This window comes from Zosterops lateralis, assembly GCF_965231275.1.
Source record: "Zosterops lateralis genome assembly, chromosome: Z".
Lineage (NCBI taxonomy): Eukaryota > Metazoa > Chordata > Aves > Passeriformes > Zosteropidae > Zosterops > Zosterops lateralis.
In genome coordinates, this window is record NC_139800.1 from 22,232,307 (window position 1) to 22,255,151 (window position 22,845).

Genomic DNA, 22,845 nt, shown 5'->3' on the forward strand with positions numbered 1-22,845 from the left:
AGAGAACTGATTTAAAAGAAAAAAGTCCCCAAAGGTGATTTACAGCTTGTTCCTGACATTAAAAAGATTAACAGCAGCTGAGATGATAAGACTGCCTTCTCAGATGTTGGTATCTTTAAAAATATCAACTCAGAAAAGGGCAGTAGTACTATATTCTGGCTCCTCAGAGTTCTGTGTCCTTAAATGTAGGTTCCACCTGTTCCACCACAGTGTAACATTTCCCCAGTTCTGAATTGCCCAGGTGTTACTATTTCTATAGTTACTTCTGATGTCTCCAAAGGTAGATGAGTTCCTGCCTAGCAGTTGAGGGAAGCAAGCATAGCCTAGTATAATTAGTGTAAATTGGCTTGTGTAAATTAGACACAGCATCTACAGACAGTGTTGGGTGATGCATTTATTTAATGTGTTTGATTTATTAATGATGAGCCTTAAAATGCTTGATGGTTAAGTGAATTTGTTCTGATTTTCAGGTGATGTGGGCTCCCACTTTGTCTTCTCTGTGCTGCACACTCAGCTCTTAACAGGGAAAGGTTACTGTGTGCTTACTGAATGTGGGGACTAAAATGCTCCATCAGCAAATCAAATTCTATGAAATAGAGATAATATGCACTTCTCAAAGGGGAAAGGAGCATGTCCTGGTATAGTAAGTTCACAGCAATTCTTCGTTTTTAGCTGCTATCCTTATGCAGAGAGGATGTGTTCATAGCAACCTGAAAACTTTGTGTTCCTTCTCTGAGATATTTAAGGATCCTTTGGAGACTCAGAATTCAGAAAAACACAGAAACCTTTGTGTGCCACAGCAGTAGAGCAGAATAGACAAGGATGTAATCCATATCATGTGTCCTGTCAGTAGTAGAGTTCGTTTTAGGTGAGGGTACCATGGTAGATGCAGACCTCACCTGAGCATGAGCAGAGGTACACCCAAGGAACCCTTTTTCTGTGACCCCAGTCTTTGTTCCAGGCAGAGCAGACAGTGTTACATCCAGCTGTTCACAGCAGAATCCCATTTTTCCAGACCCAGCCAGTGGTGCAGCCAAAGCACCACCTGCAAGGCCGAGCTCTGATGTGGCAGGCAGGGAGATATGCTACAAGAAATGGTATTTTTTGCAGCAACAAAGTACAGTTTTTGCTCAGTCAGCAACACCCACATTTCATCATGTCCATCAGTTTTAGTACAGAGGTCTAGAGAGGAGCAATTCCCAAAAGCAGGAGGCAGCACAGAAGAAACCACTCTGTATTTCTTCATGGAAGGAGAACTGGTTGAAGCAGGACAGGGAGCAGTAGGTGCCTGTGCTGGGTGCATGTCTTCTAGATTAGCAGACTGGTAGAAGCAGCTCAACAGCTTCAGCTATTGTCAGTGTCTCAGCCTCTTACACCAGCCAACACCACTGCTTTATGGAGAAGCTTTAAGGAGGAGTGGGATTTAAGCTGTAGTGAGAATAGTGGGACTAGTTGTGCAAAAAGGCCTCTGAACCTTCAGAGTCCTGGAACTAAGAGGGAGTTTTGCCTGTTCCCTGACAGTCACTTCACTCTTGGCAGGAACAGGAGAGAGCAGGAAAGACCACCGCCTTCCTGCTCTGCCATGTGTAGAAAGTCATTTGGCACCTCTCTGTTTCTTTCAAAACTCAGTCTTTTGGCACACATCTTCCTTTGTTCCACTTGGAAGCCATCCTCTAAAAGCAGGGCACACTGAAGGAAGATAAACCTGTTTTGTAGATGCCATATATTTACAGATGACATATATTTAAGATAAAATTTTATTTAAGAAAAAAACAGAGCAGTAATTGGACAGTCTGATCTCATTTCTCCAGTTGTTAAATACAAAAAGCCTGAAGTGCCATTTGAAAAGATTAAAGTGCTGCCTGCACTATGGCAGAAAAGCTTCTGCTGAGGGTATACCTTTCTGCATCACTTATTGACATGAGACTTTGCAGCCTGGTACTGTCTAAAATAGCTGTGGTCTCCTTTTTGAAACATCTTCCAGAAGGAAAAGCAGGAATTGTTGATCAAATTTTAAAATGTTTGAGCATTGTCCAAACCATTTTTCCTAAACTGACCTATAGGGAAACATGCCCATAGACAATATGCTTTCTCCAGGTCCAGTTACAAATGGAAGGGAGGAGTAACATGTACATTCTTGGCAGATAGATCCAAGTCTTTGTCAGAGAATCATTTCCAGCCTGTGTAATCATTGTGATCTGTTTGCGTCTGCCTCCTACTAGTAGTAGACTCCTGTTCTCTCCGCAGTGCTTTGCAAACTGTTCCTCTCCCAGGCTTCCTCCCACTTTCTGTACCAGTGAAATCATCCATCCTCACTTTTAGAGACTGCACAGCTGAGCCATTTTTCTCAGTGACTCCTGCCTTCCTTCCTCTTCATATCCCTTTCACCTGTGAACTCTGACCAATTTTTTTTTTCCTTAACTCTCCACCTTTTTTATCCCACTTGCTGCTTATCATGAGAAGAGCTTGAATGGATTCAGCCTAAGCCTTTTTGAATGTTCCAACCCATTGTCTCATAAAGTAAAACTGTTTATAGCACAATAAAATAAATCTTCTATGGGGCTTTAAGGTAACTCTGTTGTAAACCCAAAATCATCTCATTTTTTGCTGTAACTTTGATTTTTTTTCTGCCTTCTGCTCTAAATGGAAGGCAATCCCCGCTTTTTCCAAACAACCCACATACCCTCTTTTTTTGATCACAGCTCTGAAATTGGTACAATCAAGTCAGCAGGTGTTAATGTGTTCTGGAGGAATGATGGAGTTCTGTCTAGCTCAGTAGTCTGAAGCTCATGAGTTTTAAACTGCTTTCTGCCATGAGTAAACTGTGAGCAGGCTGTGAGAAGAAGGTTTAATCACACCAGGTGTTTCAGAGCTGTGGGCTGCTGGCAGCCCATTTGCTGCAACTCAGCTCCCAAGTCACACCAGTGCCAGAAAACAGCCCCTCTCTATCCCCCATCACTGCCCAGCCTGAAAGTAAGAGCCGTTTTTCAAATAAAGGGAAATATTTTCTATTAATTACTTGAAATACTGGTTCTAAGACTAGAAAATAGGGAGAACAGATGAAGAGTACCAGTGAGACAATTGAACTTTGTATGAGTTCATCTGAGAGACTGTGTTTGACGTAATAAATGACACCGCTAAAAGTGTGTCTTGAACAGGGCAAGCATACTAAATATTTAAAGTGATGCTGTCAAGTATGGGTAGTTTGATTCCATGAGGGAGGCTGCCTTTAAAATTTGGATTTTCAGATTTGCTTACATTTTTTAAAAGAAAAGTTAGACTTAGACTGGACATAGACTCCCTAGTAAATCATAGCACTACTTTTTTTTTTTTTTTTTTTTAATTGACTAAAAGAAAATATAACTGATGGTTCCAAAATTCTTCACAAATTCATATCTAATTCACAAAGTGGTTTTGACTGTAAGAAGTTCAGGAGACTCAAATCCCAAAGGAGCTATGCCTTTTTTAGCTACTGACTTTCAGGCAGAACATGAAAGACTCAAGTTCAGTTTCTTTTTCTGCCTGAATGCTTCAGCTCTCAGGTTGAAGTGTTTTATGCAGCCTCTGATCTGTGGGGCAGGGGTTGAAGCAAAATGTGAAAGCAGAACTTCGGCATAATTATTTCTTTGCAGACAGATGTCATGTTTTTAGTTCCTCCAAGCTCGTGTAGCTGACTCATGTCTGCCTGTGTGCAGAAAAGCTACAATACACAACAGTCCTTGAATTTGACTTTGGGTCTATTTTGTTTGTTTGTTTGTTTCCTGTCCTTCATTGGAAGGGGATGATCAATGAAGGGAGATGGTCTTAGCTCCTTTGTTGGCAACATTCTTCTTTCTGTCTGCAAATAAACATTCCTGAGTACTGGGGAGTTCCTATCTCCCAGGAAATCATCTAATCTCATGATTAGAGAAGGCTGTGGCTGCTCTGGGTCTTGTTGACAAAGTGAAGTGAACCCTCTACAGCACATTCATCTGACCTAGAACTAGGCTATAATCTCCTCTGCTTCAAAGCAGGGCAGATAGAGAACAGGAAAAGAGCAGGGCTAAAGGAAGCAAACACAGTGCCAGTTGTCTACATTTACCTGGTTATGACCATCAGATGGGACGTGACTAGGATAGTCTTGAGAGTTCTAAGGAAAAGCTTCATGTGAAACTTCCTCAATGCTATTGGGTAATGATAGCATCATGCCTGAGCTAGCAGTAAATGGCCTGGAGCATCAGTGGGTCCTTCATTCCCAGCCTGCTACTTTTCTCACCTTACAGAAATCCTTTTTCACCATGGGGACAGTCAAGCATGCAAAATGTTTCCTGGAGAGATCATGTCATTTCCAACCCTGTAGACTTTGAAAATCTGACCGAATAAAGCTGAAGTTATCCTGCAATCCTGTTTCTGGTTAGGACTCCAGGTTGTTTTTCTTAAGATGTCCTCTAGTTTCTGCTCATTACAAAATACAAAAAGAAAGAAAAAAGTTTTATCTGGTTATACTTTCAGATTCCCAGAATAACCACAGCTGGATTTGCAGAGCTAGACTTGGGTGACTTGCATGAACTGTATAAAGCAGTCCTCTGGTATGTCCCCTGGTAAACAAGAAAAACTGAATTGCTGCTTGATTTTCACTCCATTATAAATGTTCTTCTTTTTCTTTTATTTCTTTAATTCACCAAACCTTCTTGATTGAATTTAAAAATATATTAAAACTAATTTTCTCTTTTGCTTGTATGTCTTACTGACTGCAGTGCAGAGACAGGGAAATTGGTTCTTTTACAAATGTGTTTTCGAACTTGTGTTCCTCAATGCTGAATGATTTTGTAGTATGAGCAAGCAGCTGGTTTCTTTTACCTACTGTGTCCTAGTGAAACATTGGGGCATTAGCACAGGGCACAAACAGTGTACAAAGCAGAATCAAATTAAAGTGTTTGTGCATGTGTTTGTATGAGGTGAGAATCAAGAAGCTACCAAGGTGGTTGTGCAACACTTCAATTTCTCAGACCAACTTGAGCTCTTCTTGGTGTTGGTCCTGTCTCAACTAGCTTTTGGGAAAGGCACTTTTATCTTAAATTGGCAAAGGGATTTTTTTCATCCATGATTTGGATTTTTAAGGGGATTTGCAGAAAGAGATCATGACCCAGGGGCTGGTTATTACACATAGATCCCTACCTGCTGCACACCACAAATAATGTAAGAAAACAGAAGAAAACAAAAGCAAATGAGTCATCCCATTCCACATTTCTTCCTTTATGAATTCCATGCTTTTTTCCCTGCAGAATGAGGGAATGAATTTGAATCAAAGAAGACTAAAATCCATCCTGGAGGGTGAGGTTGACTATTTTAATGTGAGAAACACTGTTTTGATCTTCCTATGAAGATTTTAGGGCAGATGTGGAGGCAGTGGGCAGATGTTCAAGACTGTTAAATGTGTAGAGGTTGCCTTGGGAAAAAGTGAATGTTGGTCTGCAGCAAGCTGACGTCCAGAAAAAATAAATACTCCCTCACAATTCCAGAGTTTAGAACAAAGCTGATAGTTCAAACAAAACATTCAACAAGGTTACAGAACAATACTAAAATTTTTCAAAAGTGGGGTACAACAAAAGAGCAACTTGGAAGACCTCACAGACCAGCTCTATAATCCAGAGGCAGGATCACAGAATTGTGAAAAATTAAGGATAGAATATTTCAGATCCTAAAAATGAAAACTCAGGAGTACAGGATTTGTAAATAGATATTACTGAAAAAAAATGATTATTCAGGACAGTCATTCAGAGCCTCTGGGGTCTGCTACATACAGATCCCTCTGCCAGTCCAGTAGTGTTGAAGTTACCCAATTGTCTTCACGTGGTCCCCAGAGATTTCCAGAAAGTGCTCCCTAGGCACCATCTATCCAAGCATTGACTTTTGCTCTTTTCTTTCACTTTTCCTTCACATCCTCAGCTCCCTGGTCGATGTTGTTAGATGTTGGTTGATCTTTATGAGGTCTGTTCCATATGATCAGGTTATGAAGCCAGCAATAAATCCTAAGTACAAGTTTTCACAATGTCAGCCAAAGTAAGCAGAGCACATTTAACACTGCAAGTAAAATACAAAAACCAGTCACTTTCCCCGCCACTAAGGCCTTTCCAGTGAGCAAAGTGTTAGATTTAACCCCCAAGTTTATTTCTCCATGTTACTGGAATTTGCCATTGCAAAGCACCTCGTCCAGAACAGACAAACCAGCGACACTTTGTTGGAGGTCTTGTTTATTCCAATTCACTGCTTTTAATTATGAAATTGATGAAATTCACAGAAGAAAATTGTTTCTGACTCTGGTTTCCAGTACAGTTCTCTCCAGAGGGATGTGGAAGAGCAGTGGCTCTCTGTGGCTTTTTCACTAAGCATTGCTGCAGGCATGATACTGTCAGAGCTGTTCTGACAGCTTTGTCATAGAGTAGTCAGGGCAAGAGATGCAGCTTGCTTTCCTTTTTATTTTAGTGGACCCTGGAGACCTGGTAGGAAGAAACCTTGTTTCTATCATTGGGCTGAGTCAATATGACTTCAGGTGCCCGGGGAACAGATGCAGGAGATAGAAAATTGCTAGTTTGAGTTCTTGTTCTGTTTGTCCTCATTTTTGTCCCTTTGAGCTCCAAGTTAGGACATGTCTCCTCAATCAGTGGCTTTGCTGGGTTGTTTATTGAGTGATAGAAAATGATGATCCTTACTCTCGTTCTCCCAATGCACACACTGCCCAAGGAGAAGCTCTGTTAAAAACAGTTCTTCAGATCCAAGTGCCTCTAGATTTTGAGTTGAGTGCCATCCCTGGAAAGGACAAGGCTGTCAATCCCTGGGCTTCCTCCATATCTCTGCTGAAGAGAAGTTAAAGGTTTTTTATTTCCTGAAGCCTGGCTTTGCTCTTCCATTCACCTCACAAATGCAGCTGTTAGAAACCTCAAAGACCTGTTGAAAGCAGAGAATATTTTCTGCCCTGCTTTCCCTCTGCTCACAGCTTTTCCTTTTTCAGCACTGACTGTGCCAGCATCAGTGAGGTGGAGAGGCTGTCCAGAAAGTTGAGTGTTGGCAAAAACCAGGCTCCAGCACAGTGTGAGAGAAAGATTCCAGACTTGAGTCACTGAACATACATGTGTCTGTGTGTACACACCACAGCTCTTCCACCCTCCCTGCACTTGCTTGAACTTCTTCCCTCAGGAGACCCAGTGCCTCATTCCCACTCTCTCCTACAGACATCCCAATTCAGAGTAAGTTTCTAATGTCGCTTCACAGTGAAGTTGTCTTAAGGACAGATAAACCTGACACCTTTGTTTTCTGTCCCCAGGGTAATTTGAGATACAGTATGACCTAAAAGTTCCTGCTTCTGTTCCTGCCTAAAAGATGCTTCTGTGGAGGGAAATAATCAGGCAAAAAAAGACAACAGTCGATGGTGTTAATCTGCATGCAGTTGATCAGCAGTGGAAATCTGTGTTCTTGATTCAAATCAGATTATTAGTGGAAAATTATATTATTTTACAAGAATGCATAGCAAAAAGAAACACAGAGCAAGCTTGTTTGCAGACTCTGAAATCTCTGCATGCCTTGAGATTATACCTCCCTACTGTCAAGTCTTTTGCTTTACATTGGAGTCTGCAGGATTTTGTTCCTTGCACATTCTGCCTTCTCCATCAGCAACCAGCCAGGATCTTCCCACTGTCATCTCCTCTTCACTTTTGTCTGTCCACCCAGCAACACAACCTGACTGAAGAGGAGGCAGGTAATTCCTTATCAAGTCCCTAATGAGGTCCCTGACGCTTAAAAAGTCCTTTATATATAATCTTGACCCTCTTTACTCCCCTTTTTCATCATTAAATTAAACCCACTTTCACTGTGCTTAGGTCTCTGTGTGAACAGAAGTTAAAGTCTGTTGTATATCTTAATTATTGAAAGATAATTCAAAATGAAATTGTAATTAAAAGGAACTGTGCATGACTGAAACACCCACAATTCTAGCTGCCTGTAGTCCTTACAGTCTCTCTTTTGTCTTAATTTCCTCAGGCAGGCAACTGTGTCTTCTATAAACATCCTTTAGTCCCTTAGCTCTACTGCATAAAAGCCTTTCTTGCTGACACCCTCAGGCTGTTTCTCTCCTCTTTTCTTCTACTCTTACAACTCTCCTGTTCCTTTCATCTTACCACAGCTCCAGTCAGGCAGCCAAACAGATAGCTGTACAACAATAAACCTTATATTTGTATGCAGTTGGCAATTTTAGCTCTCAGATGTGCCAAGTGAAGCTGAACATGTGCTTGCTATGGCCCAACACGTACCTGGCCCAGGCATGCAAGGGGCACAAAAATTATGATAATTCCTGTATTGCTTTTGCATGTCTCCTTTCTTTTTAGAAATGCTTTAGAAAATCCTTAACTAATGGTCTTTTCATAAGCAAATCCATGCTGGGATTTTTTTTCCTTCCTTCAGTGCATACAGCTGGCCATTCAGGAGGTAGGTAAAAGTGTTGGTCTGCCAGAATTTCTGCCTCAGTGGTTCATTTAGGAGGGAGGGTCAGACAGTGGGGATATGGCAGCTGCAGCCTTGCCAGCCGTCTCATTTAGTGCTACACTGTTGAGAGCAGGCAGCTGGGAGGCAGAATCAGGAACCTCCCCTGCCAGCTGTTTGAAGGAGGTGGGGCATTTGCCAATCAAAAGGTATGAGTCTTTGCAAGATCAGTAGTTTGTGTGAGAGAAGGGGACTCACATTCAGTCTTGGTAACACCTGCCTCTCCTTTGCTTTTACAGCCCCCCAAAAGCAGTGTTAAACCTTGCTCAGGCCAGCTGTGCTTTAGCACCCATTCTTTCTCCTTTGAGACTGCCTGTGGTCTGGCAGCAAGCAGTGCTGGGCTGGCAGTGCCATGACCTTAGCCCTGAAGGGACACACCAGCAGCTGGAAGCTTGTGGTAACAAATCTCTCGTGAGCACCACTGCTCCACCAAAAAAGAGTAACAAAAGCATGAAATACATCAGCATTAAAATACTAAACCATGACATAAACTCATGATGTTGGAGATCCGTGTTAAAAATTGGCATCGTCTTTCCCAGCATATTACTGCTTTCTTCAGCATGAGTCAGGCTTTCCCTGAGCCACTTTGAGCTCTCCTTGCCAATCCTTTGACTGAGGCTTCAGCACAGCAGTCTATATGTCTTATTTCCAGCTGCAGGGCTTTGCAGTAAAGGTGGCATCTGTCAGCCCCCAGCCCTGCTTCCTCTCCTGCAGCTCTTAAAGCAGCTACACCCAGAACTTTATCTTCCATCTTGTCTTCAAGCTTCTTTCTCAGGGATTTCAGCAAGGACGTGAGTTTTCTCTAGCCAGTCCTGTTTCTCTCTGCCACTTAGCATTGCTGTGTTTTGTCACCAATCCTTTCGAGAGGTGTAAGGAGAAGGCAGCTGCCAAACCCTCAACCCTGCACCTGTAACATTAAGGAACATGAAACAGTTGATTGCCATCCCCTTTGCCATTCTCTGCTCTCTATCACCACCAGATACCTAAGAAGGCACTGTCTAAGAAGGGAGACAGAGGATCCCTTGTGGATGGGAAAAGAGGTAATAATTTATGATAGTTTGGGACTAATCCCTGAGCCCAGTACTCATTCCTCTACCAAAGCAGGGGCCAGCCTGGAGGAGGAAAGTGGCAGTGCCCTGCCCTCTCAGCCAAAGCACCCTGCAGGGAGCAGGTTGCCGCATCCACTGAGCCCCATGCATCAGAGCATAAACCACAGAACAAAGTCAGAGATGAAGCTGTTTCATAGAGCTTTCTCTAAACTCTTGCTAAAGGAAAAGAGAAAAGGGGTTCCCACTCCTTTCTGAGATGAGCTACCCACCCCAATCAAAATACCATAATGACAGGCCAGGCCCTTTGAAACTGAACTTGGGAGGTCTCCAGCTGCCCTAGACAAACCCTGCCTGCCTGGTTACCATCTGGTAGGACTTCAGAAGAGAGGAGAAGAGAGGAGCAGGAGCCTTTGAGCTGCTCCAGGTGTAACAACCAGGCCACAATACTAATCTGTCCCCAAGGGCGACCATGTCCCAGTGATCTGGCAGCAGCCCCAGGTGCCACCCAAACAGATTTTGCAGGTACTTCTGGAGCAGTGAAGAGAAGTGTGAAGGCATGCAAAACACAAGGGCTCCAAAAACACAAAACACATGCTCCAGCCCTGCTCCAAGACAATAGAGGCCACTATCCCTCTGCAACAGAATTCCTGCCAACCCGATTAATGAAAGCTTAATCAGCAGATTGGTTAATCATAAACTTATTAAATAACTAATTGAGCTCTGAGGCCATGTGTTAAATTTCCAGACTGTGGCAGCCCTGTGGAGGGAGGGATCAGGTCAGTAATCCTGTTAGGGGAGCAGGTTTGCTGTGTGGGACTGCTCTCCAGCTGAACCAAGTACCCAGACTGGGGCTCATGAATTGAATAGCAGGAAGAGGCACCGTGAACTGTACATATCCTGTTCTCCTGAAGAGTTTCACAGTAAACAGGCAATTCATCTAGTGAAACAATGCCTGAAAGTCCGCTTCTGGGGCGCAGAGTAATTGGAGGGTAACATGCCCTCCAAATACTCTGCTCACGATTAACTCTCCTTCTTTATCTTTTCCAGCAAAAAGAACAGTAGTGTTAACCTGTCTAGTTGCTTGTCTCCATCTGCTTTCAACTTACTAGACAGAAAATACAGAATTTTGATTGAAATGTATAGGTTTATAGAAACCAAATGCAGCAGATGATAAAGCAGAATGGATTAAATATACAACATTTTGCTGCTAAATAAAGCCAGAAACATGCCTTGTATTGTCAGCTACAATTCAGTCCTGGTAAAAAAAGAGGTCAAGATTCCTTTCCAAACGTAATGCTGGAGTCAGCAGGCTGTGCATCCCTTCTAAGTTCGTGTGCTGCCTGTGGCATTATCCCTTTTATATTTGTTTTTCCTACTGATGAAACTCAACAAGTCATTCTAAGCAGGGCTATCTGCCAGTCAGTGAAAACTTTCCCAAGGACAACATATTAAAAATATTAATTTTTAAAAATTTATTATTATTTTAAATCTGTAGTTTATATAGGCGATGCATGCTCTCTCCCAATAGACCAATCTTTAGCATGAAAGTGTGGACATTTGACCAAGTGTCTATGCAGTGCAAGCCTACTGATGTCAGACTCTATTCAAGTGGGTTTTTTATACAAATACACACTGTATGACGACATCCTGTGTAACCAAATGCTGTGAATATTCAACTAAGCGAGTTTATGCTACTACTCTCCTAAATATGCATTACATTTAGTACATGCACCACTAACCTTACTGCCTCTTCACAGAACATCAGAACTCATAACAAATGTGATGTAGGCTCTAATATTATCTCTGTATCTGGAGATTGTGCCTATAGTGTAAGTGATGTTTTAGATGAATTGAGTATTTAAATGAGGAAGCTAAATTGCTCTTAAAAGACTCCCTTTTTTGATTTTTTTTTCTCTGTCCTATTATTTAGCAAGGTCAAGCAAATGGCTTTGACTTCAACCTATGTTCAGTTGAGTAAAAATAATAAGGGGGCATTTGTAGAAGTACTCCCCAGGTCAAGTAAATTAATTCTCTTTGTCCCTTTAACATACATTAAAAGAGAGCATAGCTCAGTTTTATGGATTAGGTCTTTCAGAGATCAGTTTGTAAACAGAAACTTTTTAGCTGCGCTTGTCAGGATGCAAATGCTTCCTCAGATATCTAACTTTGTTCTTCTGGCTGGCAGGAAAAATATTCTTTGAAAAGTAAATGAAAATATCAAATAAGTCCCTTTCTGAAGGTGAATGTGGAAAATGGAGAAAAAAATTACATTTAAATATTGCCTGTGCTGTTCATACATTCCAATTTTGACAGTGATAAATTAAATCCTTATATACAATATTTGCAGCCATTAGGAACAAAAATCTCAATCCTTCAAAATTAAGTGAAAAAGCACACACTGAGTGAGAACAAAATAAATGCCCTTGTGAGGTAGGAGCTGTGACAATAGATGCCTTTGAAATCAGTACAGAAAGGTGTTTAAAGTGAAGAGATTAATTGCTGCCTGCTGCTACACACTCACAACCTGTCTGCATAAAATGGCTGCAGAGACAGCTCGAGCAGAGGACTGGGAGCAGGAATCCTGGTTCTGTGCTCCCCTGCTGCCACAGATCCTCTACATGGCTTTAAGGTAAACCAGTTATACATTTTCTACCAGGAGTAAAACACAGCTTACTGTTTTACAAAGATGATTCACTATTGTATTAAGCCATGAAGACATAAAATGCTCTGTGTGTTCCAAATAGTTTTGGTTTGAGTTTTTTTTTTACTGAAGTGTACAGCCATAAGATTTTCATTGCAGGAAATTACCTGTTCTCTTCTGGGGCTAAACCAAATAATGGGTAGAAGCAGAGAAACCATTCCTTCCAAACCATAATCACATGAGGATCAGAAAAATAAGATTGGGGGCTTGGATAGCATGTCTAGGGAATGAGGGCATGCTGCTGGGAACATAAAGCTACTTTTGGAAATGTGTGGTTTAAATAGATAGGCTTTGGTTGGGACTGGAGCACTCCTTTACACATTCTTCTCTTTGCTAAGGGAATAGTATGATGTTTTGGTGTGTGTTTTCTGAAGGAACTTGCAAAATAACATCATCCAGGCCCTCAGAAGCCTCTCAGCAACTTGCACAGGGAGCATTCTAGCTGAGCATTACCTCAGAATGAGCCCTGCACTGCTGTGCATGCAATGCACTGGCTGCTGCTGACAGTAGCTCTCATGCAAGAAGTTAAGGGCTGCATCCTTGAACAAAAGACACAGACATTAACTTTGTAGAACTAGGTCATTGACCAGTTCTCAGTCAGGCCTTCTTAGGAGCTGAAAGGAGCTTAAAACCACTCATAGCCCACTGGTGTTTGTGCCAGTTCTCAGCCATGCCAAAGGCACAGAGCAGCAGCTAGATCAACAGAATGTATGGAAATGCTGCTATTTGATCTTTAAAATCTTGTCCAAGAGAGACCTTGGAAGACAGATTCATATGTCTGTTCTTCCTAGCCAGTTCACACAGTTGGAGTTAGAAACTAGAAAATTGTTCACTATTTTCCCCAAGTTTGTCTGGGTCAGAAAAATAACATGCTTCAGCTAAGAATAGTGCATTTCACTCACCAGTTGATGGTTAGGTGACGTAGTTGTTTGACCCTTGCTATCTGAACAGTCTTTTCTGAAACTAGTGAAACAATCCTTATTCAGATGGTCTGTCCTGAATAATCAGTGCTGGTGCCTGGCCTGTATCAACTTGAAACCACATTCCCTGTATTCATAGCAGAGGACTGGCCACAGATAGGTCCTTTTTGTTTCTGCAACACCTGTTTGTTTAGTAAAAATCACTTTTCTTTTGCCTTTTTTTTCAATGCTGGTAGGCACAGCCATCAAGCTGCACGAATGCCACCCATATGGTCACACACTCCAGAGAACACTGAGATCAGCATGGTCCTATCACACAGCTTTCTTACACCTTCCTTTCCATGCAGCCTGCGGGCAAAGCCCAAATTTATGTATGTGTTCTGAAATCCTCTCCAAGCAGTGACACAGTCCTCACTGACAAATACTGTCTGTCAGAGGTGAAAGATAGAGAAGATTTCAGTGTTACCTAGATTCATGCTGATGTTCCCCAGCTAAGCAATGCAAGTGAACTGAAATCAAGACTTGGGTTTGAAGAAGCTGTAGACAGCATTTCATTCTTTCTCCTTTCATTTGCTCATAAAAATGTTCATCATTCAGCAGAATTTGAGCAGACGTATTAATTTCATTTAGTGTGTAATTTAAATTCTCATCTTACTTGAGAAATTAGAATTCATCAGGGAATCACAGTCCTCAGCCTCAGAAACAATTTAGTTGACTGTGGGGACAGAGAAGAAATACATCCCAAAATCTCTTCTCATCAACCTTGATAATGAAAAAATACAGCTCTGTCACATTGGATTAATTTGTCTTGTCACTGCAGCAAATCCCATGGGTCCACACTGCATTGTCCCCATAGCAGGAAGCACTGTTCTCCTGGTCAGGCAGGTTCACAAGGAGTTGAGTTGCCAGCAGCTCTCAGCGAAGAGACAGGAGCAGTGAGCATCTGCTTGTTCCACCCCGCAGTGCAAAGGAGGCAAGTCAGCCTCATCTGCCATAAAATAGTGTTTGTGCCAGTCAGGCTGCCTCAGCTGAGGGGGCTGCAGGTAGTCAGGCACAGTGACAGTGTGGCAATAGCATCCTAAACCACTCTCCACCCACCACTGTCTGATCATAGCCAGACTCACCCACTATCTTGGGACAAATGGAAAATGCGAATTTGGGGTGTCTGATTCTTCAAATAGCTCTTCAGCGTGGTACAGCGTGACGTTCACCAGATTCCTGCATTGTCTGCTTTGCTTCATGTCACAAAAGGAGCAGTTCTGCAAGAGACTTAGGCATATGACTACTTTTTGCATTTCTGGTTTGGGGAAGATAGTAGGCAACCAAACATGCTGTTCAGCATTTCATTTATTAAAAAAAAAAAAGGGAAATGTTATTAAAACTGGTTATGATTTGTTTAAATGCTGAAACCAGAGAAATAATTTTAACGATTCAGTCAAGTCTGATTTTTAGTTCAGACACATTTACGTTAAGTCCATTCTGCTTTCCTTGCTCCATCACGATTTTCTCTCATCATAAAGCAGTTAGACAGACCCCAGCAGCTGAATAGCTAACCATTTTAGATTGCACTAAATCATTTCAAGCAGTGCTTGAAATCATTCATTAGGGCTCTAGGTGTTCCCGTAAGGGGAGAATTCAGCCCTTCTTGACTCTGTCTAAAGAGGCTCCCTGTGGGAGTGTGTGTCACTTGTCAGCATGCAGTTACCTGTCCATCCGCCCTCTGACACATCCTGGATCAGGCAGGTGAGTGGATATTGGGACAGGGACAGTTTGCTGAGTGTTTGGCATGCTGGGGCAGCTTCTTATTAATTTTGCAGACAACTATAATAGGACACCGTTGCCAGGCAGGACGCAAGGCTGGGCCACTTGTGGTGCTGACTGTGCCTGCAGCATGCATTTCCTTTGCTACTTTATACTTAGGTGTTATCCCTGCCTTACTAACTGTTCCATCTTGTCACCAGCAGTGCTTACTTTGAAGCAGCACTTGGAGCATATACTGAATGGCTCATATGGAGTCAGCAAGCAGCACAGCTAGTGTGGGGCTAGCAGGAAAGCAGTGGTTTATTCTTTGAGCAGATGCATCTTCCCTTAAGTGATTTTTATGTCATAAGGGACTGAGTGTCTCAAAGATGGAGTGACAAGGTGAACAATAAAGGAGGGGCAAGATGTGACATGATTAGCAGATCCAGACAAAAGGCTGTTCCTCATGCTGTTCAGAGCAGTGTAGTGGTGTCAAAAGGATCCTGGACCCCCTACTCACATACACACACATGCACTCACGTGCTGGTCCACATGTTCTTCTTCTGACACAACATCCAGGATTAACTGAAGTGGAACTGGTGCAGCCAAATTCCCCCATGAGTCAGACTGACAGCACAGCTGTCTGCATTCTCCACGTTCTCGCGGAAACAGAAAACTGCCACTTTGCTACACTCAAGGACGGAGACAGGTAGATTGTCTGTGGCGAGGTGACCCTGGCTGGACAGCAGAAGCCAATCAAAGCTTCTCTATCTCTCAGCTAGACAAAGGAGTGAAAATACAGCAATAGCATGGGTTTTCCACGGGGTCACAGCCTCCTTCAGGCACCCACCTGGTCTGTTGTGCGGTCCTCCATGGACTGCAGATGGATCTCGGCTCCCTTACAGACCTCCATGGACTGCAGGGATATCTCACCATGGGCAGCAAGGGAATCTGTTCTGGTACTTGGAGCAACTCCTCTTCCTGCTTCTGTACCAACCTAGGTGTCTGTACAGTTGCTTCTGACACACCCTCACTCCCTTCTCTGGCTGCAGTTGTGCAGGATGTTCCCCCTTTTCCTAACTGTGTTATCCCAGAGGCTCTAGCACTGTTGCTCATGGGCCCAGTCATAACCAGCAGCAGGTCTGTCTTAGAGCCAGCTGGCCTTGGCTCTGTTAGACACAGGGAAACATCCAAAAGCTTCTCACAAAACCCACCTGTGCAACCCTTCACTACCAAAAACTTGTACACAAACCAGATATGTCACCCAACACAGTGATCCTGCTAATGATCAGACAGGATCTTCAGACTCCTAATTGAACATTTTTTGTAAGGTCAAAGGCACACACAAGCTGTTTCATGCCGTCCCAACCTTCTCTGCTCTATCCTACTTCTCAAAGGAAACTTCTGTCTGGAAAATTAGTGAAAAGCCAGAAGGTGCTTGGGTGTAGTTAAGGCCCTGTCTGTTTCAGCCCTGCTGGTGTTGCTGATGATTGTATACAAGCCATCACACCTGCACTCACAGTGTATTCAGCCACCTGTAACCATTTCATCAGCATCCTAAAGCAGTGGCAGCTTGTCTCAGTGCTGTGTATTTGTGGTTAGCACTGGAGCTTCTGATGGAGATGAGTGGAAATTTTGTTGTATTTACTGTTGTAAGTATTTGCCTCCATAGTCTTGCTTTATCTCTCTCTGAACAGCAAAATTCACATAGACTGCAAAATACCAGCCTTTTATTTTGGAGACAGAGGTAACCAACGCGTTTCTAAGTTCCATACTGAGAAATTACTCTGATTTAAGGTTTTGATTTCAATCCTGAATCAGTCTCTTAGTTGCTGAAGCCAGATTAAGTTATTAATCCAGTCCTTCTCCTGCCAAGTTCCATGTGCATTTATTCACCTCTGCTGTCAGGAGGAGCAGGTGGGTATTGTTTGTAGGTGTATGTACTCTTGTCTTCATGTTCCTCATCATCACAATCTCTAGGCATCTCTGCTGCTTTTTTCTCCCTCAAGAAAGGGAGCATTGGATGTGTGTCCCCCTGCTCTGACTTGTGAGGAAGGGAAAGTGTTGGCCCACCTTGAATTTGCACACCATAGAAACATGCTGCTTTTCCACAACAAGTAGGAAAAGCTGCTTTTCTTCCCAAGAGGAAACAAAATCTGAAAAAAAAACAAAATCAAACAACAACAAAAAAACCAACAACAGAATTCACACACTGTAGGAGAGGCAGAAGCAAAACAAATAAACTATTCAGGTTCCTCAGCAAGCAGTTTAGTACACCTGTTACTCAGGCATGCCACAAATGTAGTTTCCAGCATTTTCTCACACTCTGGAGAATTGTTTTTTTAACTGGTTTCATTCCTGCCTTACTGACCCCATGCTCAACTTTTTCATATAATCCTTGCCTGCCATTGTACAATGAGATTGGGGCAGTTAGCTTAACTTTTGTGACTAGCTGGTAACTCATCACAACTGATGTTCTACAAGCAAGAAGGAAAGACTTTGAATCAGAAAATTTAATATCAATTTATATACATCCCTGGGTTTCCATCCCTACTTCAGGCGGAGCCATATTAGTACAGCACAGGATTGGTGTCCATGCAGCAGCCAGCTGCAGACAGGGACAAAGTCTCTGCATGTTTTCTGCCTGAGCTGGGTTTCATCCAGAAGCTCCAACACCTTACAAGTCTTGGAGACCAAGATTTTAGTGTGTTACTGTCAATAGGCTTCTGTGAGTGAAGGTAGATTAGTTTTAGTCCCTGGTGACCTTAGAGAAAGTGAGACACAGCTCATCTTTGCAGCATCCCTCCATAAGAGTGGCGAGCTCATGTCCTTTGCTGTTAATTATACTGTGCCTTTTGCCACTGTCAGATCTGAGTTTCTTGTTATGATCCCAGCTAAGCTGTTGCTCTAATTTTGCTTTTCCCATTCCTATCTCCTATGCAGAGAAGCAGAGGGAGCTGGCTCGGAAGGGCTCCCTGAAGAATGGCAACATGGGAAGCCCAGTTAATCAGCAGCCCAAGAAGAACAATGTGATGGCACGAACAAGGTAAAGAACTGGAAAACTACTGGCAGCTGTGCTCTGAGCTGCAATCCTTAATTGTCCTGGGGTGATCAAGGACAGTGTTCATTGCATTTACCTACTGCCAGCCACACTGCAAGAACAGTGATGGCCCTTCCTGGAGCTGGTGGGCCCAAATGGATGCTGTGTTGCATCCCAGCCGCTGGGAAGATGTAGGGACAGCTGAGGCCAGGACCAGTGGTAGTGCAATCTGTACAAGGCAGAGGCAGCCCAGCCAGGTTAAGATTGGGGTTGATAGAGCCATCCTGCAGGTTCGGAGTAGTCTCATATAACACCTAATCCTGCCAGTGGGAGAGGAGCTGTGCTGCTTCATGAAACAAACTGGTTTAGAGCTTAGTTCTGCCTTGGTTGCTTTTGTCACTGTAAGTTCCACTGCTCCTTTTTGATGGTGACCCGTTCTGCTACTGACAGATTTAATGAAGGCTTGTAAATAATCTATCTCTCTGTGCCTTTCTATATACCTCCTCCACCCTTGGAACAGCACAGTCACACTTTGCTGGAGATGCTTTGGAAGAGCTCTCTAAGAGAGTATTAGGCAGTGCTACAACCTGCTGTAAACAAAGACATTCTGAGCTGAATATTTTTTTTAGAGTATTTTTCTTTTTTTCATGCAGACTTTAGTGTACACCAATGTATTACTTACCTGTGTTCAGAAGGGAGGAAACCCCATGAGTCCACAGGATTGCATGCTTTGTATGCTGCTAGAAAGGTGGCAGGTTTTAGTGAAGGACTCTGCTAAAAATGTCAGAGGAATCTGCAGAATGCTGGATGTTTACTGATGAATGGGAAAGTTGCCTGGATTACCATATATTAAGTAGAATAGGAGCTGCAGGTCAGAGCCTCTCTATATGCAATGCACCTGGAGAGATGAGATTTCTTGTTCACAGTAATTCCCCAGACCCATAATATTAGCCATAAATCCTAACAAGACCTTGTCAACTTTTAGTTGTAAGCCCCTGAAATAAAGGTGGAATATGCTGCATTGCTTCATCTCTGTGTTCAGGTATTGAGGCTATATAAAAGAGCCAGACTCTTCATGGCAGCAAGAAGTTCAGGAATTGTGCTCAACTGGGTTTTCCATGCCCGCTGTTCCTCCTTATCTTCCAAGTACATTCTGGAAAAGCTCATTTTCTTTTGGGAATAGGCTGCAGGCTAGCATCCTGAGAGGAATGGTAGCAGATTTGCTGCTTGAGAGTTTTAGAAAACACTGAAATTAGTGAAGGAAGATAATAAGGGAGAGGAAATGGGATAAATAGAGGCATCTACCTGTAACTTGAGTGAATTTTCCATGCAGGGATTGTTTCCAAGCTGCTGATGGAAAGAGCAGAGCAGTGACACCTAATGACAAAAGATTTCAAACAGCCAGCTCAATTTTATTTCACTTAAAGACATCCGAGCACTTCTGAATGGTTCAGTCTGTCTTGCCACAGACAGGGCAACACCAGCAAGGCAGAAATGCCACAGGCTTGTTCAAGCAGCTTTACAGCAGGGTAACAGTTGCAGTATAATGGGATATATTCCAGGAGGATACACTGCAAAGCTTCCAGATTATGATTTAAGTCTGAACTGTTGGCTTCCTCAGGTCTCTGCAGGAGAATAAGCTAAAGCCATTTTCCCCTTTTTGACAGTTCTGCTCTCCTCATCAAATATGTTTTCCTTTGTGCTTTGCCTCTCCTAGTCTCTACTCCACCTTCTCCTTCTTCCCCAAGGCCTCTGTTATTTTGCATTATCCCTGTGGATTTCTGACATTCAGCCTCTAGTACAAGGTTGCCTTCACCATTCAGTCCCCTTCTAGGACAAGGGTGCAGCTAGCCTTACAGGTGAGAGTAATTGGATCCATAACATCCTCAGTCTCCCTAAAAACAAATTAAATGTGAATGAGGTAGGGGTGATCCCGCATTCTTCCTGTGAGCACAGACAGAGCCCACAGCACCATCCACACCACCTGAACACATTTGGATGCTACAGTCCATTCAGGGTAACCTAAACTTGGACCTTGTGGTCCAACTTCTGTTGCTTCAAGCATGCAAAAACAGAAAGACAAAGAAGCTTATAACAGGACAGCTGCAGACAAAAGCGGCTACCACTGCTACTGACTTCATTCCAAGGACAGTGGGAAGTGAAACTAAGGACAATTGAGATGTGAAGGAAAGATTTAAATCAGGGGCAGAGACACTATAACAATTTTTGTCTGTTGCAGTTAAGTTGAAGATTTTTATTATTAAGAAGAAAGACATTTCTCTAGAAGAAGATGTGGGTTTTTTTCATCAAGTAAATATCACCACAGTGTTCTCCTCCTAGATCGCCTGAGAGTGCTTTGTTCACTGATGATTTAATAAAAACTGTCAGTGAGTATATATGGAGCAGAGATTAGAAAACGGGAGAGTGAAAATGGGAGTCAGTACTTCTGATATCTATATGGGCAGACTTGTGCTGCCAGATCTCAGCTTCAGTTCCAGATGTCTTTTCTTCTTGACTTCCTGCCTCCATACCTCAGGAGCAGAAGGACTGTCCCACTTCTGTGAGAAGGGCTGCTGAATTTTGCAAGTGGATCCTATTTTCTCCAGTCCCCTGCTGCAGCAGTTTGGAAATTCTGCGTCAGGTTTTAAATTAATTTATTTAATTTATGTTTCAATAAACACAGTAAGAAAATATAACTAATTAGGAACCTATATATCTACTTTGTTATAGGATTTGGTGTATCTTACCCTCCCTGAGCCTGCCCACTGGCAGTGCTTGCCGGGACTTCTTATTTCTAAAATGGTTTATGGCTTGCTGCAATTTCCTGCGCAGGAGCAGAAAACATTTCAGGTAGTTAGAGAGTAGTTGGAACATGGATGAGATGGATTATCATCTTTAGATTTATATTTCTCAAACTCTAGTGAAGCACCGTTGTGCATCATGGTGTGTTATGAAAAACCACTTCAGAGAAAACCTCAGTTAACTCGTTGAAAGAGAAGATTTTTGTCACTCTCTATGTTTCTTGCCTGCTGAGCAAAGAATCTTACTCCATTTGCTGGGTTTAATTAATCTTATTTTAAATGTGAACCAAACTTTTTTTGCAGTTTTTCGGATGAAAGAACTCTGTTGTGAACAACATACTATTGTATTAACACATTTTCCTTATCCTAAAAGTTCTGAAGCCTGTACTCCATTTCACAAACTCTCCCAGGTAGTTAAAGGTGCACAGTCATCCTCAGCCTTCAGTTAATTTATTTCATCACAAAAAAATGGAATTTAAAAAGTGCTGGTCTGACTGGTTTCTTATGCTGGGCACACCAGCTCAGATTTCTAATATTACTAAACTTAGAACTGAGACCTCAGAGACCTCAGAAGTGTTGTGTTGCAAAGGTCTGGGATGGGGATTCAGAAAGAGACACCACATGACATCCCTGATGTCCAATAGCAGATCATTGGGATCACTGGGCCTCTGGCTTTCCCTAGCTTCCTTCTCCTATATTCTTACTGCTGGTGTCAGATATGCTTGCCAGGAAAAAACAGGCAACACAAAATGAGCAATCTGATATGACAAGCAGTGCTAGCCAAACAGGTTCACCAGAATGAAGCGCAGTGTCTTTTTTTTTTTTTTTCTTTTTTTTTTTCTTTTTTTTTTTTTTTTTTTTTTTTCTTTTTTTGTCTTCCAGGAAGGGATATGTTCCCAAGCCATGCCTAGTGTTATTTCCTGTGAAACTACTGTAGGCTACTCAGAGACACAGCTTGCTCCCTCTGAATTGCACCCGTTTAAATATTTTCACCAATAAGTGGGGGTTTGCAAAGAAGTGAAATGGGGAAAGCCAACTGTCAGACAGCTTTGCCCTAGGCGGTGTGTGGTGCTGAGCTTTACTGTGTGGTTAATGGACAACATTTAATTATTTCAGACTCGTCGTTCCCAATAAAGGCTACTCGTCACTAGACCAGAGTCCAGATGAAAAGCCCCTGGTAGCCCTGGATACAGACAGGTATGCAAAAGGTTAAAAAGGTGATATGCATGACAGCTTAAGTTAGTTTTCATGCCAGAGGACAGCACTCACACTCTTCCCTCCACTGTTCCCTCTGACCTATGCCGTGGTGGGTCTCTGAAAGAGAAAAGATCTGATGGAAAGATCTGAGGGTCACAGATGAAAGCTGCTCTACAGGCTCCCTTGATGTAACTTCTCTATGCCTCAAGAACAGTCTCATAGCACAAGAAAGATAGGACTAAGTGAGCAATACAGGTCTCATCTAACCAATTCCTTCCTTGCTGTATCTCATACTTCCCTGCAGTGATGATGACTTTGATATGTCCAGATATTCCTCCTCGGGATACTCATCAGCTGAGGTGAGTTGCACTCTCTCCTGCCATCCTTGCCATGAATGCAAAAAGAGAGCAGCCAGAAAGTGGCTTAGAACAGCCTTGCACAGGCAGAAATGGCTACACAATGAATTTACTAGTGGTATAGATTCTGTGAGTCTGGAAGGGGCCATGGCAGAAACTGTGTCGTGTTGCTTTCTTCCCTGGTGATCCAGTTGGCCCCATTTCCTCACTCCCATGGCACAGATCTGCCCATCACCAGTTTTCACAACTGCCTTTGGTTCTTTGGTTTCACTCAAACTTTCTCTCATTCTGCTTAGTCCTGTAGTGACCTATGAGGTTCAAAAGCATCATGTTGCCTGCCATGGCACCTCAGCAAATGTATGCATGCCAAGGACACAAATAAAGGATCTGAGAGTGTGCTCTACTTTCCAGTTATTGGAGTGGTCAGGGTCACCCAATGTGTGTTTACTTGGAGCAAGAAGAAATTCCAGGGAAGACTTGCAGATATGAACTCTTGCCCTTTCAAAAAGAAAAGGCAGGAAGCTCAG

At 42.7% G+C, this 22,845-nt stretch overlaps 1 protein-coding gene across 4 annotated transcripts in view; it reads left to right on the plus strand.

The window, feature by feature from the left end:
* FAM219A (family with sequence similarity 219 member A) overlaps nucleotides 1-22,845 on the plus strand; it is a 91,542-nt gene that overhangs the window by 63,460 nt on the left and 5,237 nt on the right. For all 4 annotated transcript variants that reach the window (XM_083882961.1, XM_083882962.1, XM_083882963.1 and 1 more), the window contains exons 3-5: nucleotides 17,868-17,970; nucleotides 21,882-21,962; nucleotides 22,267-22,321. In XM_083882961.1, the coding sequence (XP_083739087.1) occupies nucleotides 17,868-17,970; nucleotides 21,882-21,962; nucleotides 22,267-22,321 (239 nt within the window). The remainder of the gene's footprint in view (nucleotides 1-17,867; nucleotides 17,971-21,881; nucleotides 21,963-22,266; nucleotides 22,322-22,845) is intronic.